General features: G+C 45.6%; 1 protein-coding gene across 2 annotated transcripts; it reads left to right on the forward strand.

Moving 5' to 3' along the window:
* Positions 1-2,331: 2,331 nt before the first annotated feature.
* On the forward strand, positions 2,332-26,957 carry LRIG2 (leucine rich repeats and immunoglobulin like domains 2). 2 transcript variants are annotated; one of them, XM_063356340.1, is made up of 18 exons: positions 2,332-2,557; positions 7,888-7,959; positions 8,465-8,539; positions 9,038-9,172; positions 9,686-9,829; positions 9,964-10,107; positions 10,718-10,861; positions 11,117-11,260; positions 13,996-14,076; positions 14,946-15,017; positions 15,157-15,225; positions 16,634-16,797; positions 17,979-18,299; positions 19,185-19,466; positions 20,252-20,701; positions 21,192-21,341; positions 22,627-22,908; positions 23,548-26,957. In XM_063356340.1, exons 3-18 carry the CDS (start codon positions 8,469-8,471, stop codon positions 23,775-23,777), a joined length of 2,883 nt encoding a protein of 960 aa, XP_063212410.1. In that variant the 5' UTR covers positions 2,332-2,557; positions 7,888-7,959; positions 8,465-8,468; the 3' UTR covers positions 23,778-26,957. The 2 variants fall into 2 exon arrangements, with proteins under 2 accessions (XP_063212410.1, XP_063212411.1); XM_063356341.1 differs by lacking the exon at positions 7,888-7,959.

Genomic DNA, 26,957 nt, shown 5'->3' on the forward strand with positions numbered 1-26,957 from the left:
GGGCTTGCAGTGGCCTCAGCACGGTCATCAGGGACCCGGAGGGAGGCCCGGGCAATCCTGGGCACACAGGAGGTGCACGGCGTACGGCATCTGCCGTGCATGTGGCTCCCAGCAGGCAGGGTGGGAGCCCGGGCCTTCGCTCCTCAATTGACACCGTGGGCGACTGCGCAGATCTCACGGGAGCCGCGCTGGCCTGGGGCTGGCACAGCGAGTAGCAGGGTGAGCGGTGAGGAACTTGGCTGGGAAGGCAGGGCCCCCGGCAGCAGCAGTTGCAGCTTGGTAAAACACAGCAGGCTCCTTTCTGCTCTGAGGCATCAGGAGCAGCTCAACAATTAGGACTGGCTTCTATTAATATGCAAATTTCTGCTGCCATGACAATACTCTTATAAATGCAAATTGCAGTGGGAACCATTGTGGGAGAGACCTGTGCTGGGCCCTGGATTTTGTCTGAGCAGATGCTCCTAAGTGAGCTCCCCCCAGCCTGCGGCCCTGGGCAGCCCGGGACAGCACTGCCAGCGGCCACCATGGCACAGACAGCCGTTTCCCCAGCTGGCAGCACCACTGCGCTGGTGCCCCTGTCCCTGCGCAGAGCTCGGGCCTGTTTGCACAGATGCTGGCGTGCCCGCCAGCAGCAACAGGCAGGGCGGCCTGGCCTCGCTCGTCCGTGGGAATCTCCTTCCAGCAGCCACTGGCATCTGACTCCAGTTTCCGCAGCAGAAGCCGTGCCCTGGGCTGCTCTGAGAAGCAGGGATGCGCACAGCTCCCCGGGCCGGGGCGAGCACGCCTTCCCCGCGCAGCCAGACGTGCCTGCAGAAGGACCTGGCTGCGGCCCAGCCGCGCTGCGGGCGCCTGGGGAGGCTGGGGCAGGCCCGGGACCGCAGGCGCTGCGAGCACCAGCCCCGGCTTGCCCTGCTGGCGGGCACTGCTGAGCCGCAGATCCTGACTCAAGGGCAGGGGGGATGTTTCCTCTTGGGACGGAGCCTCGGGCAGCCCCACGCTGGCTGGGCGAGCTGGGTTTGCTACCAGCCACCAGCCCCGGGGCTGCGCACAGCCGAGCGTGCGGGGCTGCGATGGTGCCCACGCCGGGCCCAGCCAAGGCTGGCTGCGGTGGGCAGCCAGGCCCCAGGAGAGCAGGCCTGACCCACACACGTCTCGTCCTGGTCAGAGCCGGCACCAGGAGGTGGCAGTGCGTGAACAGCATCCACGGTGCCCAAGGCTCCTGGCACAGAGACCCCTTGGGCCTCCTGGCCCACCCAGTCTGGGGTGCTCCTCCAGGGTGCCTGCGGTGCTGCTCCCCAGAGCCCTTGGCCACCCTTGGGGGCTCGGTATTGAGTCGCCGCCTGCGGCTGTGGGGTGTGGGGGTGGCCCGAGCACGGCCACAGAAGCCACCAGCAGGACTTCTGTGGGGAAACACCTCCCCTCTTGCAGCAGTGCCGGTGCTGCTCCGCTCTGGGGAGACCCCCCTGCAGTTCTGCGACCGGCTCTGGGGCTCCCAGCATTAGAAGGACCCAGAGCTGTTGGAGCGGGGCAAGAGGAGGCCCCGGAGATGCTGGGAGGGCTGGAGCCCCTCTGCTGTGGGGACAGGCTGAGAGAGCTGGGGGGGTTCAGCCTGGAGAAGAGAAGGCTCTGGGGAGACCTTCCAGCCCCTTCCAGTCCCTAAAGGGGCTCCAGGAAAGCTGGGGAGGGACTCTGGATCAGGGAGGGGAGCCATGGGACGAGGGGGAAGGGTTTTACACTGCAAGAGGGGAGATTGAGATGAGATACTGTGAAGAAATTGTTCGCTGTGAGGGTGGTGAGCCCCTGGCCCAGGTTGCCCAGAGAAGCTGTGGCTGCCCCATTCCTGGAGGGGTTCAAGGCCAGGCTGGACGGGGTCAACCTGGTCGGGTGGGAGGCGTCCCTGCGCAGGGCAGGGGGTGGCACTGGGGGGGCTTTAAGGTCCCTCCCAACCCAAGCCATCCCGTGACTCTGTGGAGAGGCACAAACACCCAGGTGACAACACCTGGCTCGCAGGGCCTGACAAGCCTTCGCAGCGCCCTCCTTGGGCCCCACACCCCCAGTGAAGGCCCTGTCCCGACCCGATGCTCGCCCGACTGACGGCCCTGCCCCGAGCAGCCCCGCGGTGGGCGGCGGGAAGGGCCGGTACCGGCACCGCGCGGCGCCGGCCTGAGGCGGGGGTGGGGCTCCTGCTCGCCCCGCCCTCTCCTGCCCCGCCCCCGCGCGGACCCGCCCCGCCGCCTGCGCGCTGAGGTGGCGCGGCGGGGCGGGGCGGGGCGGGGCGCGGCGGCCGGGCCGGGCGGGCGGCGCGGGGCCGGGCCGCGCTGGGCCGGGGGATGCGGGGAGCGGGGCCGGGCGTGCGGGCCGCCCGCGGGGCGCTGCCGCGGACCCTGCTGGTGCTGCTGGCGGCGGCCGCGGCCCTGTGGGCGCGGGCGGCCGCCGCCGAGCCCTGCGCCGCGCCCTGCTCCTGCCGCCGCGGCCTGCTGGACTGCAGCCGGCACCGCCTGCCCGGCGGGCCGGGCCCGCGGAGGATCCCGCCGCTGCCCCCCGGCATCACCGGCCTGTGAGTGAGCGCGGTGGGGCCTAACGGGCGGTGGGCTGCGCGCAGGCCGCAGCCTAACGGGCGGCGGCGGGGGGTGTGTGCGGGGCCGGGCCCGGGCCCAGCGGGGCCCGGCGGCGGAGGCCGTCGCGGGCGGGTCGCGGTGGTGCTGGGTGCCTGCGGGCGGTTCTCACGGGCCCGGCGCGCAGAGCCCGGCGGCGCCGCGGGCAGGCCCAGGGCGGCGGCAGGGAGGGCGCGGGGGCTGGCAGGAGCCGCGGCCGAGGCCGGGCCGTGGGGCGAAGAGGGCCTGGCCCCTGCCCCAGCAGCCCCAAGGAAGGGTCCGTGCCGGGGGTCGCCGCGGCACAGGTTTCGTGCTTCCCTTGTCCTGCTGTGTGAGGATAATGTCTGAGAGGAGGGTGAAGCGGAGGCAGCTTGTGGTTAGTAAGACTTTTGAGAATGCCAGTCAAGGCAGGACTTAATGCTGTTTCAGGTCAGGCCGTGGGACACAGTCTGTTATGGCTGTGCTTGGAAATACTCCTTCCAGCCCCCAGCTTCAGCTGTGTGCTGTGGCAGCTCCTACTGCTCCTGATTTCCTCTGTGTCCCTTTGCTGCTTTGCAGCTCAGAGACTCCCTCCTTTTCCCTGAAGAAAACCATTGTGGACTCCACATTTGCTGCCACTGTTTTTCAAAAAAACCCACAAAACAGTTAAGAGCCACCCTTAGTCTCTGCTCCCAAGAGTGTAATTAGACAACACGTTAAGTAGTGTTCGCATGTGGTCAAGTGATGTATGCCTTTATCCTTCCTTGGCCCTTACTGTCACAGTCACTGTTGCATTCCACCCTCTTCGGGGTGGAAGAGGTGCTAACGTGTGAGAGAGATGAAAAAACACTTTCGTGCACGAGTTCTCAGATGACCCTTTTGGAGTCATCGTGTTTCCCTATTGATAGAAATAACAGTATTCCAGACCAAGAAAAAAAGCCTGTTGGTGAGATAGTATAAACATGGAAACCACTGTTCAGTTAACTCCAGGAGTTCCTGTAGCGGGACTTGAGTCTGATTTGCATTAAAAACTGGGCATCTCTAAGGAAGCCTTGTCACCTTCTTGCCCCTTTGTGGTTCTGTAGTTCTCTTCCTTCCCTGCATGGTAAGCAATTGGAAATGTTTAAGAGAAAATGTGTATTTCAGCATAGAAATACAACTAACTTGTCTGTGAAATCTTTTGAGCCTAGAAAGGTATGAGAATGCCTTAAGGTTAACACTTGTGAGGGAGGGTGTCAGTGCCTGGAAAAGTGAGTTGGCAGTTCATCAGGGGGCTAATAAACAAAACGATATCCATGCTGTCTGCAGAGCAAGTTTTCAAGCTTCAACAAATACTTGTATCTTTCTCCAAGCTGATAGAGGGTGTGTTTAAAACTGCTTGGCACAAAATGCAGTGGGAAGAAGCGGTGCTGGCACTGTGCTGTGTTATGCAATTTGACGTGCTGCAAACAATAATTAAGTGTATGTTCTCTGTTGTGGCTTTCAGGATTTTGGCACACAAACTGTGGGGGGGGGTTGATATTTTTCCTTTACTAGGACTACTATAGCAGTTCTGAACCTAAACAAGCTATAATGCATACAAGCTGCTTAAAATTAATCAAAGCTTAATTTTTCTCGCATGAAAAAGTTCATGATGGCTTTTCCCTCTGTTCTGTGATATCATTTTACCTAACTTAGGACTAAAAATTCTTGTTTTTCCTAACTCTTTCAAACTACTTGCAGGTGGTGCTTCGAGTGTGTGGGGGTTTTGATTTTGTTTGGGGTTTTTTGTTTTTAATAAAGCCAGGAGAGTGCCTTCATAACTCTTTTTCATGACGGAAGTATTCAGGCAACTGTAACTTCATGTTTCCTGCTAAATTACATATGTTTTGTGAATAACCTGGCAGGTGATAAAAAGGGTAGGGAAGTCAAAGAGTTAGTGAATATTTTTTGATGTGTCTGCATCTTTACGTTACATTCTTTAGAGCAAGGAACACAAGCCCTGCTTGTAGGGGGAAAGGGAAGCACGATGCTGGTGGTCGCTGCCTTCCAGTCATACTAGTGCCTGAAAGTGTGTTTATATATGCTGGTAACTAGGGAGATGATGAATAAAAGCAGTTTAGGTATCAGTTAATTAGTTCAGCTAGTTCTGTTCACAACAGGTTTTTGGGGTGAGCGTATGTGTTTTCCAGCTCAAATGGCTGGTGTGTTGCTGCATCGCCACCTGTACCACGGGGAGGAAGCGGGTGTGCTCAGTTGGGTTGTATTAGGATCATTCTCCAGGACTAAGTGTACAGTAATCAATTTGTTGTGTGCGTTCCGTTTTATTTACTTGAGATGAATACCACTTCAGCTCAAAATGAAAACTTAGATAATTTTATATACAATACCAGCTGAATCTCTAAAGTACAAATTTTGCACGTTAGCTCTGTATCTTGCATAACATGGGCCTGAATAAAAATGCAAGTGCTTCTAAAATGATGGGTTCTTCAGTTTTGGCTTTTTCAGAGCAAGGGAGTTATACCTGGTTCTGCACGATAGCAGAAATCTTAGCTGTGTGATTGAATGATCTATAAACACAGGAAATCAGACAATGTATTTCACTTTAGTGATCAGTCAGTCCACTTCAAAAAGAAAAGCATCAGTAACAGTAACTAGATATAAATAATGGTAGAACTGTTTTAAGCATGAACTATATCCAACTTCTTGAAAGAGGACTTGCTGTTAATGAAAACTTTGTTGTAGTCCAAAACTAAGTAAATAGAAAAATACTTTCCTGGGCTTTCTAAATTAAAATCTTAATTTCTAACTTAGTAGAAAGGCAGCAGGCTTCTGGGGAGAGGAAAACCTGAATGTTAGCAGATCCTTATCACCCAGGCCTCAAGCCTGTCAGTGTTGAAGAGGCATTTGGACAATACCCTTAATAACTTGCTTTAACTTTTGGTCAGCCCTGAAGTGGTCGTGCAGTTGGACTAGATGATCATTGTAGGTCCCTTCCAACTGAAATACTCTATTGTATAATATTCTTTCTGAAAGCCTCAGGAAAAAAATGAAGTTTCTGTTTTCTTTGCATATTAATCTGACTTGCGAGATCTTTGTCAGTGCCCGCTAACCGTGCCTGACACACAGGTTGGTCTGGCTCAGCACCCATGGTGTGGTTTTGCTCATCAGTGTAGTATCTGGACACCTTCAGGAGTGTGGTGTCCATTGTCTTGTCCTTCCTCCACTGATTGTGCTCGGGTCCTTTGGAAATAGCGCAGCTTAGTACTCCCCAGTCTGGTTAAACCCACTGCTACCGCTATCAGTCTCCTCGGCTCTGGCTGGGTACCTGCCTGTTTGAAAGACCCAGGAAAGACTCTTCCTCTGGGATCAGTGCTGCCACTCGCTGCCCCTCCACTGAGCGTGACTGATGGCTCCTCCCCGTGCCCAGGGTCCCGCGGTGGGCAGGATGGACCCAGACAGCCCGAGCAGTTGTCCTGAGTGCTCAGCCTGACCTGATGTGGGAAGGCTGCTCTAGCAGCACTTCATACTCGGTTGTTTTTATGTGTTATTAGCATTTAGGTTTGGCTTAATTATTATATTTATTGAGGAGCAGGCCTGCAGAGTAGCATTCAGTGGCTGCATGTGCGTGGTTCTCCAAGTTCCCTTGATTCTTCTTCTTTTAATTGTAAGAATGAATAATTATTTGCAAATTTTTGCTGCTGTATCTGTATAATTTACATCTTGATGTAATTAAAAGAATATATTAGCAACCATCTGACTTGCCATGACACCCAGGATTTTAATAATTCACTGCCAGAAGTGTATCTTTGTTGCAGAGCCTGAGTGGAAGTTAACGACAGTCTATCAAGTCCTTGCTCCCTCCCAATAGATTCTGGTCTTTCAGATCAAAAGTGTGTCAGTGGTGCCACGAGCACTGGGTTGAATAAAAACAGGTCCTGCTCTGGTTGTCTCCTGGTTAACGGCACGCCTTCCCTGCATGGAGGGTTCTTGTGACAGCATTAACGCCCACCAAGGGACACTTGCTGGTACTCGGGGTTGCAGAACAAATTCAACCCTCTCCTTCAGCAGTGGCACCAGTGCAATTTCTTCCCCTCGTCATGGGTTTGGGGCAGCTTCATTCCTGTGCAGGTTCGACCCTTGGTGTAGTTGATGTCGACCACAGGCCCAAAGCTATTTCAAGAGCAGATCTACGTGTGGGTGCTGTGAGTGCCTGAGCCTGGTTGCCAATGGAAATATTTTTAACTGTGATCAATTACATTTTGATATTCCTTTTAGCAGATACATGTTAGTTTTTGTTCTTAAAGGATAATTTTGTCTCCTGTGTCAGTGTAGCTGCAGCCTGCCTGATATTAAAACTAGCCATAATAAACACATACTGTGTTACTTCTGTAATTATGAAAGAAAATCAGTGATACAGGACCTCATCAGAGGGGCTCACCAGCAGGTCAACAGCAATTGCTGAAAATAGCTTATTATGGCTCTGTATTCGATGTCAGGATTGGAAATGGAGTGAGAAGCATGATGCCTTGCTGATGGGCTGGCACAGCTAGCTAGCAGAGACATATTTGGTTTTCTAGGCAGTGTTCAGTGTTATATGCACCCACTGACGGTTTTCTGGCTGTGGTGGGGGTATCAGTTGTGTGTCATGAGCTCGGAGGCAGCGCCAGGCCTGTCAGCACCCAACGGTGCGGGCTGTTGGCATGAGCTTTGGGGGTTTGTCTCCTCTCTGGACTTGTGCTAGAAAGATCTCAAAAAGATGAGTGGGTTTCACCGTTTGGAGTGACGTCTGTCTCCCCTCACTGGTGCAGCTGGAACCAGGTTTCCATCACAAACCTGACTGGTTTTTTGGTCATGCTTTGAGTCATCGCACAAAATAGAGGCAGCCCGTGCCCAAGGAGTTAGATCTCAGAAGTGGGCGTGTGTCACTCTTCTCGTAACGTCTCATGCTCCAAGTCCAGGGCAAAGGAAAAATGCTGCTTTAAGGTTAAAGCAATGGGAATAACACCAACATCCAGTGTGGGCATTAAAACCAGATCTCAGGACTCCATTGCCCATTGAAGCCATCCAGCTCCTGCGTTTTGTTTCCTATAAGCAAAACCAAGTGGCACTGAAGCGTGCCTTCTATAAGCTTCCCAGCCTCGTGTTTCTCTCCCCTCCAGCCTGTTTGGTAATTGTGTGGATGTTGTTCCTTTACAATCAGCCTGCCCTGACTAGTCAGCTGCTGAGAAAATGGGGATTGCTGCTACAGAAAACTGTTCAATAACAGGCACTTCATAAGAAATTATTTTTGCGATAGACAGGAGTTAGAATAACTTTTCTCTCTGTTCTCTAGGGATTTAAGTCATAATCATTTATTATCATCCAACTGGAGCATTGATTTGTCTGTTCATACACTACAAGAAGTGTAAGTTGTTTTTTATGAGGATAAACTCTAAAGATTTCCTACCTAATTCTAATTAGTACATTTCATTGTCTGTCTAGATATCTGGTCTGACTTGTAGAAATATTCGGTGCCAGTTAATTAAAAATGGATGCTCTGTGCTAGCAGCACACTTTATGTATAAAATTAATGTATTGTGAGCAAAAAATGTTTTCCTAAAAGATTAGAAGACAAATATTTTTTAAAAGAAATGAAACATGTTTGTTTTGACTATAGCTGATTCTGAGTTAAAGAGAAGTAACAGTACCAATGAAAAAGGTAAACACTAGCATGCTTCACTATTAAATTGTTCAAATTACTAGTATTTAAGCTTTTAGGGAATCTTTTTTTGTCAACTACTATGTATTATTAACATAACAAGATTGTTAAATGCATTCTGTGTTATTTCTGCTGTGTACAGAAGGGTTTTTCTTCTCTTTGAAGTGCCAATAATCTTTTTTGTTTGGTGGCTGTTTTTTCTTTTTTTAAGGAAAATGAATTACAATGAGCTAAGTGAAATTCCGTATTTTGGAGAAATGACTTCTAATATAACTCTTCTCTCATTGTAAGTAATAGCTTGTCTGCCTTTTTCTCGTTTAACAAATGGGAGAATTGTGTTAGAGTTCTGCTATCAAGTTGTAGGAAAACATAACTTCTTTTGTCTTGAAATACTACTCACTAAAGTGCTTTAGGGAGTATGTAAGCACTCTTTAAAGAAATACAAATCAGTTAGACAATCAAGTCACCCTAAATTACCAATAAAATGCAGTCAACCAAGGCGGGCAGCTTTGAAGGGGGGGGATTCAGTCTCAGAATGACAGTTCCCACAAGGAACAGCACAACTGCAGGCTCCAGAATTTGAATCTATTCATATGTCAAGGTGGTAAATAGCTCTTGGATTTTCAGTATTGCGTTAGGAATTAACACTCTGAAGTGTGTGGTACATGTGCTATTTAAGAGGCTTGCTAATAATACTGGTATACAGAATCCTATAGCTGTTTCAGCTGTACAACTTGAAGGATGGGATGTTTTGATAATCATATTTGTTGCTGGTATTTTTCAGGGTACACAATACCATTCCAGAAATAAATGCTGAGCAACTCCAAGTTTACCTTTCATTGGAAAATCTAGATCTTAGTTCTAATCTTATATCAGAAATTAAAGCTTCATCTTTTCCACGGATGCAACTGAAGTATCTGTAAGTATGAGTGATCTGTTCTGTTGGGCGTTCCTGGCTCTAGTGCAATAATGTTGAAGATCTACTCTAAGTTACTGTCTTAAAGTAAGCAGCCTTGCATGCCTTTGAACTGGTAGCAGGGCTCAACGTAGCTATAAAAGTGCTTGAAATAAAACATTTTTCATACCAGTCTGTATCGCGTTTCCTCGAATAGTATGGAAAACAATAACAGCTGTTGTCAATGCGCAGGTACTTTAGCCAGCAGGGACGTGGTATGATTTCTGCCCATTTTGAGTAAAACACTGTTGACGTTGTCTTGACAGTGGTTAACCGAAGCATGGGCAAGCAGTAAAAATCAGCTCCTAGCACTGATTCCTTTGGGAAAATTATTTAGTTTGGAATACCAGAATGCAGATTTTTGATAGGATTTCACAAGCAACTTGAGTTCTAGTAATAAGTGGTCACTCTGAAGTGCTTGTGCAGTTTTGTTCGTAAAATTCTCTGTGTTCTGAAAGGCCTCTTTTCCTTTCCTAGGAATCTGAGTAACAACAGAATAACTACTCTAGAAGCAGGCTGTCTTGATAACTTGTCTAGCTCACTGGTGGTGGTAAAGCTGAACAGAAATAGGATTAGTGTGATTCCACCAAAGATCTTCAAATTGCCTCATGTGCAGTTTCTGTAAGTAGCAGTCTTGAAAGCTTAAAAACATAGTGTTTACAGCTGTGTTGTTTATCTCAGTGTGTGTTCTTGACTTTCACAAAGTGGTGCTTATTGAAAGATGTCTTAATATTTGAATGTCATCTTTACAAAAGGGAACTGAAAAGGAACCGGATTAAAATAGTGGAGAGCCTTACATTCCAAGGACTGGAATCCTTAAAATCCTTAAAAATGCAGCGCAATGGGATTAGCAGACTGATGGATGGAGCATTCTTTGGCCTGGGTAATATAGAAGAATTGTGAGTATGCCCAGTTGTTTAATTTCTTTTAGGGACTCTGTCTGTGGAGGGTTGTGTCCTGGATGGCTTCCCGTATGTCAAGGCTGTGCTGAGACACTGATGAGCATCACAGGAAATGAATTTATGGATCTGTATTTACCCATTATTTTGGTATTGTGTTTGGTTACTTTAGAGGGAGAAAGATATTGGCTCTCACCCCAACTCCTTCCCACTTGGTGATCAAGAATGCTTTGACTCTGTAGGCTGCTTTTTGCCGGTTTTCATTTGCATTCCCCATAACATGGGATGGTTCTTTGTTGTGTGACTGACTGACAGAGATAGCGCAGGGGTATGCCATGCAGGGGTAGCAAAAGATTTTTAAAAAAGAATTAGTCTTTGAGAACAGAGATGACAGTTTCCTTCTGCCACATGCTGCAGCTGTTGTTGAATTACTCAGTTCTTATACTTCAGTTCGCCCTTCTGGTTTCGATGGGATCAATATAATCATGCATTTCAGGTTGCATAAGGTTTAACGTTAGTAAATCATTTTGAGATCCACAAGGTGAAATCTTGTAAATATATGTTTCATTGATTATCTATTTGGCAAATGTTTTTCCGTCTAATTCCTTAGAGAACTGGAACATAATAACTTAACAGAAGTAAACAAGGGCTGGCTGTATGGTCTGCGGACATTGCAACAACTCTACGTTAGCCAGAATGCCATTAACAGGATCAGTCCAGATGCCTGGGAGTTCTGCCAAAGGCTTTCTGAGCTGTAAGTCCTGGGCTGCTTTTCACTGGGGATTTTGTAATGTTGCAATAACAGATTGGCCAGCACGTATGCAGCAAGACTGAATTACCAAAGGAAGTACTCGATTTCCTTGTTAGGCCCGTGGTAATGCTGTGTATTTTACTTATTTTTATAAGTGTTCCGTTAGAGAAATTAAAACACAATAGTTAATCGAGTTTGATAGCATCTTCATAATTAACCCCCCCACTTGCCGTTAAAGTGCACGTTCAATGTTTCTAGAGACTTGTCATACAACCAGCTAACTCGCCTCAAGGAGTCTGCCTTCGTGGGACTTGGTTTATTGGAGAAACTAAACCTGGGTGACAATCGCATTAGTCACATCGCTGATGGTGTGTTTAGAGGTCTGACAAATCTTCGAACCTTGTAAGTACAGACAAATTCTAGTTTGAGTCTCGGTTTAATGCAGTGAAGCTTTTGCAAATAAAGACAAGGAATATTGTCTGCTTGCTGCGCAAGCCTGAGATCAGTGATTTGGCAGTGTTGTGTGCTGTCCTATCTGCAGGTGTAGCGGGGCTGATAATCTTTTGGTGTGCCAAGATAAGAGAATTCTGGCCCAGCTAAAACAAACCAACCACTTAATTTTAGTGGTGATAAGAAAAGTTGAGCGCCCAATTACATGTCATACGGGTTCTGCGAAGGTGTGGATAGTCAGCTTGCAAAAATGCCAGCTGTGGAGCAAATGGTCAGCCTGGACCTCTCGTTATTCCAGTGGGTTTTGAGAGGGCTGGAACCTCAGCAACCAAGCGGTGAACCCGTTTGTTGCCGACTGTGTGGTTCAGCCGGCCCTGCCGGAGCCGTGGGTGCAGCGTACGGGAGAGCTGCAGGATTAGTTCTGCTGTCAGAGGCACAGCTCTGCACTTGCCAGGACCTTCCCTCGCAGCTGCAGCTGTTTTATACTTCTGACAAGAAAAGATTCAATTCTGGCTTTTAATAAAAAAACAAGTGTCCCAAGTAGATCTGAACGGCTGTAATCATCCTAAACAATGGTAGTTGAGAAAGGAGTGAAAGTTTATAACCCCTCTGTCAGTTCATTAAATAAATGCTTAAATAAGCAAACTCACCAGAGAGATTTATGTAAGCAGTCATATTCTGTTAACCTTAATGCAACCTTTTAATGAAATAATTAAAACTAATTTCTTAGATTTAGAGTAGCATGAAAAAGAACAAGAGCAGATTAATTAGTAGGTTTTCCTGGGCTCCTCAGGGGCGTCAACAGCTGAGTCTGGGCATTTGCTTCAGGCTTGGAATGTGCAGGACAGAGCGGTGGTGATTAACAGGGCTCCAAGCATTCGTGCCCAGCCGAGCGTGAGGAGCCACCTCCTCAGCTCACACAATGAGGGGCTTTTCTTTTGGGTTGCTCACTCATTTTGCTTAGTGGTTTGAGTAGTGGAGTGTAAAAATACTTTAAACAACGGGAGATACCGTCTTGCTGTCGGATTAGTTCCATTGTTGCTTGTCTACTGGCTGTTTCAATGCTAAGGCTGATGTAAATATTTCTGGGTACGTTCAGCTCCTGCCGCTATTCTGCAACGTAGCTTTAATTAATGAGAATAAACTGTAAGACTGTATGTTAACTACAAGGTAATAAGAGCAAGGTAGGATTAAAGGTGCGTCTAAGAATAGCAGTGAAGTTCTGAAGTTTTATATCTTATCACATTTTGTACTTCGTAACACTGTGAGTAGCCTGGCATTGCTACCCCTCCAGCATTCACAGCCTAAAATTCTGAAGCAAACCTGGAGATAATTCTAGAAACAAGTTACAAATCACAAGAATTAGCAACTTGGAAATAAATTTGGCATATTATTCATTCTTCTCATTAGATCGCATCCATGTCGAGTACCTTAGCTTGAATAATTTTCAGAGGAAAATACTTAATGTGAGCAAGCATTGACGCCATCTTTGTTAAGACCTTGTGATGCATGAATCATGGAATTCTTTTTGTCCTAAACTGTAAAGTGTTATATATATATTAGTTGTGGAAGTGACTGCTGCATGGTGTTAAGAACAAGACTTCCATATTTCAAAGTAAGAAAAAAGAGGAAATGTGTTGCCGCTTACAGTGTCCTGGAGGTCGATCCCAGTCTCTTCCAGGATGGTATTCTACGCAATTTACTGTCTCATCCAAGGGAAAGCAGATACTTCATTTTTCCACCATTTGCACAGGGAAAGAAGTGTTTATATGAGATGATGTAACCTGTTGCTGGCATGTATAGCTAGCTGTCTGTGTCAGTTGACTTGTTTGGAAGCTCCATCAAGCTGATGTGATAATATCTGGTAAAATGCAGTACAGACTGTTTTTCACTGGTGTCTTTCCCTTTAAACACAGTCCTGTCTGCAGGGACTTCTGTGCACAGTGGTGTCAGACAAAAACTGTGGCCTTGACGGAAACTCCTAGTTCACTGCATGCCATGCAGGCTAAAAATGCAACTGAATTTATTTCACCTTCTCTCTAAAAAGTATTTAATCCTCCCCAAACCATGTTGCTGTATTGCTTTTGCTCTTTAGACTGCTTTTCTACGCGAGGGGCTGAAGTGCTGTGCAGAGGTCAAACAGAAATCCCATTAGCTGGTAACAAGATTTGTGAGCAGAATATCAACTTCATTCTGAAAATCTACTACTTTGTGCCTGGCAGCCTTACACTATAACCTATGTGTAATCTCTTAATATGCTAATACTATTATAAGCCTGTTACTCGGGAAGATTAATGCTGATGGTGTATTGGTTAATTCACTTACGTGAACCAACTTGCTTCAGGAGCCTCTCCCAGCCCCTGGTACATAGTCCATCACATGACGAGTGCTCGTCAGACTGGGCCTTTCCTTCAATCCCACATCAAGAAGTTGTACTGCAGAATTTGTTTGTGGTTCTGTCTGCGGCACTGATGTTGAACAATGCTGTTTTCCCTTGCATCTCTGAAATGGAATATTCATCTTCTGACAAACTTAGCTTTATAGAAGATTTGAGACCTTCCAGGTGACACTGTGCCAGAACACCATAGCAGGCCCGTACACCAGTGCGTTCTCTTCCCTAGCTCGCCATGAGCAGCGGGCTTGACGATGTTACAAGGCTTCTTTACAAGAAAGCTCTTCTCCTGCAGGGACTTGCGGAACAATGAGATCTCCTGGGCCATAGAAGATGCAAATGAAGCGTTTGTGGGACTCAGCAGGCTGGACAAACTGTACGTATAACAAAACATTGAAATGACAGTACTTCCCAGGCACGAAGAGCAGAGGGAGAGTGCAGAATATGAAGTAATTCTAAATCAATGGCAGGAGGCAGAAAGACTTTCTGGTTGGCCGCTGTATCCTGTGTGTTTCCACCCCTGTGCTACAACCTCTTCGTATTGGCTTGGGCTCCGTGTTCAGGAGCATCGGATCTGCGTAGCACTGGATCACCTTGCAGCAGCAATTTAAAGAAATTAAGCATAAGTATTTGACTGCATGTTTTATTGACTAGACCAGTTCTGCTGTGTGATCATTGTAACTTCTTGTGCTGCTTTAGTTTGGGTAAAAGTTATCACTTAAAAAAAAAATGAGCAAACATGAACCATTATTGAATTAGCAGCTTTTCAGTACTTAGACTATGCACTTTTCATCCAGTGCCATGTGCTTTGTAGGAAGCTCCATCCTGTGGAGCTACAGACGTTACTTATAAGAAATAGCTTGGTATGAGGGTGTAGTCTCAGGCACTAATGTGATTGTGGCAGACTGGTATTAAGACGTTAGGGCTGCACTCCCAAGTTCTCCTTATCACTGTTTCATTCTGCTGACTTAAATTATCTTCTGACATGTCTCTGATCTTGAAGAAAATTCTTCTTGAAGAATAATCTCTAATCTTCAAATCTTGAAGCTAAGAATGGAAAAGAAACCCTGTTCTTGGGAAAATTAGTAGAGCCTTTAAAATCAGAAAATAGTATTTGATCTTTTAGCTCAGCTAGAATTAGAAAAAACTTAGTTAAGCATCATAGGGAACTTCCTTTGGGTCTTGTTTGTGAACTCATATTGACATTGAGACTCGTTTTTGAGTTTGGGGGACTTTGTCTTTCAGAATCTTGCAAGGAAACCAGATTAAGTCAATTACCAAAAAAGCATTCTCTGGTCTTGAAGGACTTGAACATTTGTAAGTACTTTACTTTATAGAACTTCTAATTATTTGGCAACTTTAGTCTTGTTCTTGCTCTCATGTTTTCAAGAATGTAACTGAAGGTAGCGTATGAAATCGTACTTGCTCATTATTGTTCTCTTTGGTTAACTTACAGAGATTTAAGCAACAATGCAGTAATGTCCATCCAAGAAAACGCGTTTGCCCAGGCTCACCTGAAGGAGCTGTAAGTTCATGACAATTAGTTACAGATTCTTTACAAGTCCTACCTTGTAAAGAATCCTTCAGCCATTGTCGGGTTGGCTGCAGTTGACTGAAGTGTGTCTCTTTTCATCATGAAATATTTAAAGCAATGCTGATAAATTGTTGACTCAAATCTGATAGCTGTATACTTTGGATTTAAGGTTTCATAAAATTTGCACCCCCGTTTCCTTAGTTGCAATTAGTGGAAAATAATTCTTTTTCTTGCAGTGCTGAACCATTAGGTTTTTCATATCTTAAGATTTTGCAGCAAACTCGGCACACGCTAGCATGTAGACAGTGGACAAAAATTATTCATCAGGAATCTTTCAGGAGGGTTAGCAAACACTACATTTTGTCTTCCTGTTTTTGGGGCTAGGCAAAGGCTTTAAAATTCACAGCTAGACAAAATTTTTCACTTGCTCAGCTGAAGCAGCTGGAGCCTCTTGTGATCTTCAGACATTTAAAGTATTATAATGTGAAGTGACCTTCACACCCAAGACTAATCCTACTGTAACACAGTCATCTCTATGAGATAAAGTCTCTGAATATTGTGTAATCTGTTTTAACAGTTATTCAATTAGTTAATCTTGGCCAGATGGACTGTTAGTCCACAAGATCCGTCAGTTTGAGGAGACATGTTTTAGGTGTTACAGATAAGACTTTCATTGCCTTGTCTAACGTATCTTAAAAGTGAGGAATCGTTGGTATGTATGGGCAGAGAGCAGGACGGAATCCTGGCTTGTTGTGCTTCTCCTCTCCACCACTGGATTCATCCAGTGGCAGAACACTTCTTGGAAAAGTGCCGGGCTTTCTCCAGTCAGCCACACTCGTACATAATACTTAGGAAATTTGGAAGGCAGGTGGTGGGGGAAAAGTGACCCATCATTGTTTCCTGTTCGTAGTTTTTCTGTGGAGCAGAGAAAACAATCTGCAGTAGATACCTGTGTGAAACAAATCACTTTCATTCCTAAATATTTCTTAGCTAGTATGAAAGGGAATATTGAGCCCTACGCTCATTTCATAAAGGCAAGCGTTTGAGACGTAGAGCTGCTCTGCAGTGTTATGTTCCTTTTAATTGCTTTAAAGAGGGATGGGATAATTGTAAAGACACGCTTACTGGTTTTTTTAGAAGCTGAAAATCCGAGGTTGTTTTCTTCAGAATTGAAGAGAGATGTAATGCTCTAATGCTGACAAAGAGGGAAGGTTTTCCTGGATTGTTTATAGCATGTATAGGTAACACTTTATAATAAATACCTGTAGCATAGAAGAATACTGTAAATCTTGAAATTTCTGAAGGTATATGCTTTAAGTTGTTTTGCTGCATGAAATCACATGTGGGAATGTGAAATACTAAACCTTAATCACACTTTTATTTTGCCTTGTTTCTGCAGAATTTTGAACACTAGCAGCTTGCTTTGTGATTGCCAGTTGAAGTGGCTGCCGCAGTGGCTCACTGACAGCCATTTACAGCAGGCGGTAAACGTTAGCTGTGCCCATCCTGAATGGTTAGCAGGACAAAGCCTTCTCAGCGTGGACCCCGATGACTTTGTCTGCGGTTTGTATTTTTAATGACTTTTGATATAAAAGCATGGAAACACAAATCTGTGCAGGTCCCTTTCTGAAATCAGGCTGTAGCACTGCTGGAGGTACTTGGTCTTGGCCGTGGTGCACACGTGGGCCTGTGTACATTGCTGGGTCTGCCTTGGAGTTTGGGCTTTAATTCTGTTTCTCTTTGCTCTGTTTTGTTGTATTTGAGCCCTGAAGCTCACCTAAGGGAGGCATTATTTTTCACTTAGGTTACTGTTAAAAACTGATTATGCTTCCATTCTCCCTACTTATGAACGCCTTTAGCTTTGGAAGGGCTGTTTGACGCTTCCTTACTGGTTCTTGTCCATACCAGCAGGGCCAGAATAGTTAATACTCTGGCGCATTTTCTGATGCTCTGTATCTGTAATGTTTATCTGGTCTCTGCCACCACAGTTTCAGACATAATCCTGTTTATTTTTGTAACCACACTGTAAGAAGGAAACTGAGAGACTCTTTGCCCAGAGTCATGTGTGAAGTCTGTGGCAGGCCTGGAAATAGTCTGGTGTTCCATTTTTTGGGTGAGCACTCTGATAAGTGTTACTTGTGTGTATGCAGTTCTTTCATTCTTTTGGTGGTAAAGGCTACAATAATCATCATGTAGGCGCAAGCACCTACTTCTCCGTTCTAATATCACCACCGTGGTACTTGACACTGAACACTGTGTGCACCTACGAGAATGTCTTTGCTGAAATAATAGGTATTGGAATAACTCATCGAGTGGGATGAGATAGAGTGAGCTGCCAGTTTGCTATGCTTTGTAGTTGTAGAACTTAAAAGCTCTTCAAGATATTTAAAGTATCTGAAAATAAGTCTCAGTCCTTTGTAAAATAGCCTAGCTCTTCAGCCGAGCACGGCTTTTGTGTGTGATCTAAATATAGCAAGTTCCAGACAGTCGTACAAAGTACAGGACGCTGCTCGAGACCACACTTCTACACTGATTGTTCTCGGTGCTTATTCTGTAGGCCTGCGTGTGGTTCTGACCCTCTCTCACAGCTTGATTTCCAAATGAAAACAGCTGAATATGTGCACCTCAAGCAGGACGTCTGTTCCCAAAGCGTCCTTTCTGCTTACATTGTCCTTTGAGTGAATTCTCTTGCAATATTAATCACAAGTTGAAGAGGAAAGTAATCTTGGTGCTTTTATTTTCAGATAATTTCCCTAAACCACAGATAAGAGTGCATCCTGAGACCACAATTGCTCTGCGCGGCATGAATGTGACTCTGACTTGCAGCGCTGTGAGCAGCAGTGATTCACCCATGTCCACTGCCTGGCGTAAGGACAGTGAAGTACTGTATGATGCAGAGGTTGAGAATTTTGCCAGATACCAGCAGCAAAGCGGTGAGGTGGTCGAGTATACCACTGTCCTGCACCTTTTCAATGTGAATTTCACTGATGAAGGAAAGTATCAGTGCATTGTCACCAATCACTTTGGCTCCAATTACTCCAACAAAGCCAAGCTGACTGTCAATGGTAAGCAATCATGGTAACCAAGGAGAAACGCTTAACCTAAAGCTGTATTTAAAGAGCTGTAAGTCTATTTTTTCACTAGAGCTGGCACAAAATAGTCTTGCAAGATTGTCTCATTGGTATTTAGAAGTATCAAACATCTTTTTGTAAAGTGGGAAAGAAGTGGTTTGGGGTTTTTTTGTGGGTGAAAAGCCTTCTGTTCCCTTTTCAAAAGGGGCGAATACCTCCCATGCTTTCATTGTAACAGCAGTTGTTGGTCTGGTTAATGGAGGTAGAAGTCTCTTAAACTAAAAGCTCCCTCTGCTGTCACTTCAGAACTAAGCACCTTTCCCATGTGTTTGTAAAATTAGGGAAGATTCAACCAAAAATGTGTGGGACTGGAAACAAACTCTGAAAAATCAGTTATGAAGTCCTTTGTTTTTAGCCATAATGATTCTGTTTATTTTGGCTTGAGGGAAGGGGTGTAGGATGACAATATTCACATCAGTCGTAGACTGCTGATCCCCATTGTATCTGAGAGCAGCAGTGCCCGTGTTGCTTCTGCTTGTGCAGAACATATAATGCAGACTTGGACTGGCAAGATGGAAGTTCACATTCCCTGTTTCCAGGGGAGAAGTGTGACAAAGGGCTGATGAAGGAAGCCAAACCTTTTCCCCATGAGAAATGTTGTTATTCAGATCATCTTAAATGAACACTGTAGATACTGTACTTAAATTTAGAGGACAGGCTCTTAGAAACGACTACGAACACTTGTGCAGTTCTTCAGAAGAATCTGCCCCTCTCTCTAAGGGAGGACTACAGGTGTGTTTCAGATATTTTCTGTGCTGTGGAGCTTTTGCTGCTTTTTCCCTGGTACTGAAAATGCTGAAACTGTCTCCTTTGGTCCAGAGCTCCCTTCTTTCCTGAAAACCCCCATGGATCTTACCATCCGCACTGGGGCGATGGCCCGGCTGGAGTGTGCTGCAGAGGGACACCCTACTCCACAGATCTCCTGGCAGAAAGATGGTGGCACAGACTTCCCTGCTGCGAGAGAGAGGAGGATGCATGTCATGCCTGAGGATGATGTGTTCTTTATTGCCAATGTGAAAATAGAAGACATGGGAATCTATAGCTGTATGGCACAAAACACTGCAGGTGGATTGTCGGCAAACGCCACGCTGACTGTTTTAGGTAAGTGGTGTGCTAAGCTGTGCTTGCATACGGGTCGCTTCCCTTCTGCAGTGGTGGAGTATCTCATCCGTAAGTAGCAAGCTTAAGTCCTAAAGAATGAAGTTAAAATACAGAGAATGTAGTTTCCTAGCTGTCATGGTATTCTGCAATAAGGAACAGGAGAATTTTTTTCTCCCATGTTTGCCCCACCCCCTCTCCCCCAGACTCTTAAGTTTAAAGATGCTGCCTCTGGACCAGCATCTCTAACTGCTTTACGTGGGATGGGGGCATTGGAATGCAGTACTTGACATGATTTTTGAATAGTGAAGCTTTAGAAGCTAAACTACAGCGCTCTGCAGTGAATTTAGTATGATCCGTGCAGGAGAGAACTGAGGGGCCTATCTCAATACAGCAGTGTAGGCTAGATTTGTGTTGTCTTAGAACAAATTCAGTCCCAGGTAACGTGAACTACACCGAGTAATACTGGAAGGAAGCTCCTTCTAGAGTACATCTAGAGTATATTTAGAAGACCCCGACCTTTAACCTTATGGTCATATGCAAATTTAGAATTGAAATACATAAAGCAGACTGTGGCTAGTGCAGTTTTGGGGATGTTTGCTGCACCTGCATTTGTTGCAGTGATCGATAAAAGAGCTGGACTCGCAGGATTTCCTGAGTCCTGTGTTTCATTACTCAAGCTTACATTCAGGTTGTAAGATCAGATTTTTAAATATCATGGAGTACACACTGGTGTTGCACAATAAAGTTATCTTACAACTATTCTTATTTTTCCTCCACTGTCACAGAAACTCCTTCCTTCGTTAGGCCCTTGGAAGACAGAACAGTAACCCGAGGTGAAACCGCTGTCCTGCAGTGCATAGCTGGTGGCAGTCCTGCCCCTCGCCTCAATTGGACTAAAGACGACGGCCCTCTGACAGTCACGGAACGGCATTTTTTTGCTGCGGCCAATCAGCTCCTTATCATTGTGGATGCTGGACTAGAGGATGCCGGGAAGTACACGTGCGTTATGTCCAACACACTGGGCACCGAGCGTGGCCATATTTACCTCCATGTCCTGGCTTCCCCAAACTGTGATTCCTCCCAGGGTGGCATTGTCCATGAGGAGGATGGCTGGACCACAGTGGGCATTGTGATTATCGTTGTGGTGTGCTGTGTTGTGGGAACTTCTCTGGTATGGGTTATCGTGATCTACCACATGAGAAGGAAGAGCGAAGATTACAGCATCACTAACACAGGTAAAGTGCAGAAAGAACAGGCTTCAGCCTTGTTTCTACTCCAGAACACTTGTTCAGGGTGGTGAAGTGTCTGGATTCGTTACAGATGGATAAGATTGAAGAACTGAAGATTTCCTTCTAAAAATCTCTTCAGCGATTTGCTCAAATTCCTTCATTTTAGAGGGTTTTTTTAAGATATCAAGAGTGTGTTAATTTTACTTCTTATACACTAGATTTGTTCTACATTGAGGGAAAACAGTAAAGTTTCAAAATTAATATTTGAAACTTACAGATGTTTTCAGGACCTGGAATAATGTCTGTAAATTTCTGTTCTGGCCCTGTTTGTTTTGAACTAGCTATATGGGTTTTTAATGACAGAGGCAGAAAAAAGATAACTATGTGAGCTGAAATTCTGCATGATGTTTTTGTTAATGTGGGTAATAATGTTGGTACTACCTTGAAATCCTCACACTTAGCTGTTAATGTCTTCAATGGTGATTCTGCCTTGCAGAGGAGATGAACCTCCCCGCAGACATTCCCAGCTATCTGTCCTCCCAAGGAACTCTGTCAGAGCCTCAGGAAGGCTACAGTAACTCGGAGGCAGGGAGCCATCAGCAGCTTATGCCTCCAGCCGGTAGCTACGTGCGTAAAGGCACAGATGGTAAGCAAAGCCCTCACGTGTATTCCTTGTGTTCCAGCAGGATGCCAGTGCACGGTCTGGCCTCAGAGCTGGCAGCAGCGTTCCACAGTGCAGCGTAGTGCTGCTTGTTGGCATCAAAGGTGACTTTTTCTAGAGAAGAATTCAGGTTGATCTGAAAATTTCCATTGATTGTTCTGAGTTTGAGGCATCTCCTGCTTTTCTTCTAGTGTTTGTTTATATTCTGCTATCAAGGCTTCTGCATTCTGTGTGTGTGGTTTAGTCTTTGGTCCAGCAATGTCTGTGTGACATCTACTTTTGCATGTAGATGTCATGACTGCTGTCCTTCAGGTGCCAGAGTAGTAGAGCTCCTTCCAGAGGCTCTTTGCTTCAGGGTTTGTGATCTGTTCAGCAAGGTGGGGATGCCATTAGAGAATTCCTAGCTTAAATGTCAAGGTAGATTTTTATGTTGTTTCTTTCCTTTGGCATCTCAAGAGTCCAGGCAATGGAAGTGGAGATCAAGTTCACTTGGAAGATGACTTACTGTACCTCTTGTCCTTGGCATAAAATTACCGCCTGTGCCAGACATATAGTCCACTTGCTACAATCATAGCTAAAGGGTCTACACTATTTCCCTACCTTGTTTGGATGCTTTTCAGGATATTTGCATTATTGAGTCTCCAGAGACACTATTTTTTACCATCCAAATGCTGAGGAGCCATCCTTGTGTAGCCTGGCTTTCAAGAGTGATTATTCAGTATAAGCTTTTCACATCTGTCCCATGATCCATTCCCTCTAGTCTGTAGTCCTATTACACTAGAGTCCGTATCGGGAAGGAGCTGAGAAGCAGCTCGTCTCAACAACCACTTTATCATCTGGTCTGAGGTGTGGGGACGTGCAGGGTACAAGTCTGGAACACAGCATAAGCCGACATGGGTAAGTGTCCCAGTTTGGTTCCAGGGCTGTTTCAGCCTGGTGCCCAAGCTGGTTGGCCCTGCTTGAACCCTTTTGCCCTTGAAACAGGAGAGCAAACACAAGATCCCTCTCACCCATGTCCGTGGTTTCCCCTGGTTAGCCAAAGAAGGGCAGTGCTGTTGAGAATTTGGATGGTGGTGAGCCTGGAGCACTTCTTGTGTGACTTCTTCAGTAAACAGATGGTCTGAGCACTCTGTTACCACGTTAACTGTATAAAGGCCCTTCAGACTGTCCTGCTGTAATACGTGATCATGCTAAGACATGAAAGAGTCTATGAAAATCAAGCATCTTTATCCTCTTTGAGAGTATTTTGTTTTTCCGTTGTGTTTTTCAGGTGGTGCAGCGCCATTGGTGATCTGCTCAGACTGTTACGACAATGCAAACATCTACTCCAGGACGCGAGAGTACTGTCCCTATGCCTACATCACAGAAGAGGACTCCCTGGATCAAACTCTCCCTAATCTCATGGTGCAGATGCCTAAGGAAACCTATGCAGCACGCACCCAGCATGAAACCAATACTCTTGATAATCTCTTAGCAGACAGAGACATGTCTGTCTTCCTTACCAACCACGACAAAATGAATGAAAAGAAAATTTCCTCCCAGCAGATTAATGGTGAGTGTCCTCTCTTCCTTTTTCTTGCTTTGTATTCGCTGATAACTCTGGCCTTCCCTGTGCTGCCCTTCACTATTGATACACAGCTAATACTTCACAAACTACAGTCACTTGAAGAAACTCGTCTGTTTATTAACGGCTTGTTCTCAGGACTAGCCTTTGCTTTGCATCCAGCATCCAAGAGCTGAAGAGGACGATGTTAAAAAGACTATTTGTTAATCTACAGTTCACCTCTTAAAGCTTGTGGAATGTGATCCCTTGCGTGTACTTCAAGGACATCTATTAGGCAAGAGTTAAAGCTTCACATAGGAAATTCAAATAGCCCTTCTGTTTGAGCTGGCCTGAGTTTCAAAGAACTCCAAAAGATTTTTATTTTTTTTTTGTGTAAATTGATTGTTTTTATCTTGACTTTCTTCCAGGTAGCCTCTCTAAAAATTCACGCTAAAACTGTGTGTTGTTTCTGGTTACTGTAACAAAGTGCTGAAATGGGAGGGCATCCAGTAAAATATGCTCTCCAAAATAAAGGAAATAACCTCAGAAAGACTGTTACTGCTGAGTTGCACAACTCAACTCTGTTTAAAATTTGAGTGTGTTTATCATGAACTCACTTCAGTTCATCTTCTAACTTTTCTTCCTCAGAACCCTTCCAGCTTCCTTTATGGGGAGTAAACAAGGACCTGGCGCTCTCCCACTCCCACTTTCTGCATCAGCAGTCGGCCTGTGAGACCCCACGACCTCCTCGAAGCGAGGGCATTATTGACAGTGACCGGGAACAAGCTGCTTCACCCAGACCTTGCCACAGGTTACGTGAACATAACTTTGACTTTAATAGGACACGGAACATTCATGACTATAGTGAAACCACGTAAGACCCTAATACAAAGTCTTGAAAGCAAATCCGTATCAACTGACTTCTTGTATTTACTACCTCAGGACCAACCCCAAGGCCAAAGATGCTTGTGTACGTGTGTCTACAACTCCAGGCTGACTAAACACGGTCAGGCTCCCTAGGCGGAGGTGGCACATGCCCTTTTCCCTTGGATTTCTGTGTACTGGAAAATGGGAATGTGCAACAGAACACATGGATGATTAGCGATATCCGCAAGAATAGCATTAAACCATGGATTTTCTGATGTTGGAAGCAGCCTTTGTGTTGGTGCACGCTTTGAAAATCTCTCAAGAACACATAGCTATTTCGCACTGCATTGTCTGCTTGAAAACAAATGTTCAGGGCCTCCGCGTGGAATTCCCCAGTAATTGTGAGCATAAAACTCTTGGCCAGCTTCTTGTTCCTTAGACTGTTGGCAGGCGCCTGTTACCAGTCTAACTTTGGGGCTTGTTTTGTCCTATGAATAATGGACTCTAGTTGTAAATAAATTTGCATTTATAAATATTTTGTATACACTAAGCATATAAATGTGTTGGCTGTAATGTAAATATATTTTTTATTATGCCAAAGTATGTATCATACTGTTAGTCTTGACAGCTGCATATCAAGCCATATGGTTTTGGGTGGTTTTTTTGGTGGGACCGAAAGCTTGTTTCTGAGGGGATAGAGCTGTCTCTGTTTTGGAAAGAAGTGAATTTGCTATAGGTATGTGGTGAAACTGTGATATTTCATTGTTACGTACAACCCTGTATGCGTTAAGCCTGACTTACCTGACTGCAGGCTGATCCATTTCGTGACATGAGCAGAGGTCTAAGTTTTGACCCATTTAAGCGTTGAGAGAGTCCTTAAATCTCGGTGTTGGGCGCCCGTCTGGCCCAGTAGAGCATGAAGCCCTGCAGACCCTGCGCTGACAAGCCGGGTTCACCTGGATTCCGGGCTGGAGCAGCCAGCTTCCCAGAAGTTCTTGTACATAGCAAACAAAAAACCAGTACGCAAAATGTTTCCTTCCGGTCATCTGGTAAAATAGCTGTAGGATGAGCGTTTTGAGTGGCATCTTTCAGAAGTTTATCTAAGCTTTTATCTTTAAAAGAAGCCTGTGTATTGTCTGTGTTGCAGCAAGGTCTCCATGTATTTTTCCTAGCTGACAGTTAAGTGAACTTTTTAAAAGAACGTTGTGATGAAAAGCGTCGGATGAATTGGGAGAGCGTTTGATAAATACCCAGTGAACCATGCTGTGGATTTTGTTTCCTCTGCACAGCCAAGAGGCGTATGTAGTTTAAAACACTTGTGTCCTTTTCTATTGTAAAATATCAGGCAAGATTGTTGCCCTGTTGAACTCTCTTAATAGTGGCCAAAATGTTTACATGTTTGACAGGTGAGAAATGACACGATGTGCAGGGAGCTGCTCAGTGTTTGAAATCCAGTACTTGGTGAGGCAGAGGAAGTGCAAACTTCGTTACTTACAGTAGAATGTACCTGACAAAATTAGGAGGAAGAACATTGTAAAGACTTCCTGAAAATTCTTCTGGGAGAATGCACGTTTGCGTAGCAGTGGTTAGAGGCTCCTCAGTGACGGGTATTCGGCAAGTGTGTTGTGCTTAGCACTAGAGTGCCTCAACATTACGCTCTATATTCATGCCTGAAGAGCAAGGGACGTTCTTCCTAGCCATTGTTGCATTTTTTCAAGCCATGGATATGTACTAAAATGAAAACAGCTGCATGGTATATTTTTATAAAGACAGAAAAACCTATTTGGCCCAGCCCAAGAGAGGAATGTAAGACTTCCCGTTGATCCGTTCCTAGATAGGAGGGGCTGTGACTGAAGTATCAGATGCAGTCATGCAGGATCACAGCTGAAACTCCGGAGACTGTGGATTATTTGAGTAAATGCTGGGAAAAAGGATTATTTTCCCACAGCTCTTTGGGCATGAATAATAGTCAGATCTATGCAAATGAGCACGTATTATGAAGGGCTCTTACCATGCTCTCAAAGCAACTGCGGTTGCTTTGATAGCCAGCAGCTTTGGTAGGAAGAGGATCTGATTGTCCTTGACTTTTGGATAAAGTAGAGAGAAACACAGGTGTGTGAAACTTTTTGGGCTCTGACATCTGAAATGTTTTAGTAACATACAGGCTACAAGAAGAATCTTAAGTTTGTTTCATTCTGGTTTTGTTTCCTCCAGGCTTTTCCTTTCCAGACAGCATTTAAGACATGGTGCTTATTCTCAATCCAAAGTTATCGCTCCTGCAGGAACGCAGTACTGTCAGTTTAAATCCAGATGAGAAAGCTCGGGTCATGAAACTACGGCAGCAGAAAAGCCTCATCCTTTGGGGCTGCTTGCTGCTTTCTCCAGATACTCACACCGGCTGCTGTGGCAGAGTGCTTCTTGGCATGTGCAGAGCCACGCTTCCCCGCTAGCCAGCAAATAGCACGCCTGCTGCTGCCCTGTCTCCCATCAGCATTTGGCAAATGCTTGTTACGTTTTCTTTCATCCCTCTCTCTTGTGGAGTTGAGCTACCGCAGATCTGTCACGGCACAGCTGTCGATGTCCAGACCTTAGGTGTGCTTTGGGCACAACTCCCTCGCGTGATTGCATTCCCTTTAGGTAGGTAGGATGTGTTTGGCCAAGACTAGGGCTTTAAAATCAATGCTGTCTGCCCCAGGACAAACTGCAGTGCTAGCTGCACTGATTTCTGGGAGATACTGGCCTGTAAAAGCTGCCGTGATGAATTAGGACATTTGCGTCCTTCCACGAGTAATGGTGTCTCTTTAAAGTCCGTAAGCTGGCTGTAAAGAGCTGAAGCTTCTAAGCAGGTGAACACCTTGCTGTACTGAGCGTTGTGGAAAACCTTCCTAGGCAGACTTGCAGACAAAATCCCACGTCTCTTCCCCTCTCCTCCAGGAGGTGCAGACAGGACGGAGTGGCCATTCTGTCTTCAGTGAACACAAACAGTTTCTTCAGTCAATGCCAAAGTACTAACAGTACGGGAACCGGGGGTTCATAAGACAGCGTGAGCAAAGCTGCTTTTGTGCCCTGTTGCTATTTCCTAGTGTCTATTTATATTTTTTTCACGTAAGAATGTATATTTTGTATAGCATGTGTAATATATGTTTGTCTATTGTAATATACCTTCATTCAATAAAATGCTATATACATGA

This window comes from Chroicocephalus ridibundus, chromosome 20 (assembly GCF_963924245.1).
Source record: "Chroicocephalus ridibundus chromosome 20, bChrRid1.1, whole genome shotgun sequence".
Taxonomy (NCBI): Eukaryota; Metazoa; Chordata; class Aves; order Charadriiformes; family Laridae; genus Chroicocephalus; species Chroicocephalus ridibundus.

Bases quoted from the DNA above. Each gene is read 5' to 3' on its own strand.
- LRIG2 (XM_063356340.1), top strand. From the start codon at position 8,469: ATGAATTACAATGAGCTAAGTGAAATTCCGTATTTTGGAGAAATGACT. The intron at 10,108-10,717 runs GTGAGTATGCCC...CTAATTCCTTAG, and splicing joins CTGGGTAATATAGAAGAATT to AGAACTGGAACATAATAACT. The intron at 14,077-14,945 runs GTACGTATAACA...TTTGTCTTTCAG, and splicing joins CTCAGCAGGCTGGACAAACT to AATCTTGCAAGGAAACCAGA.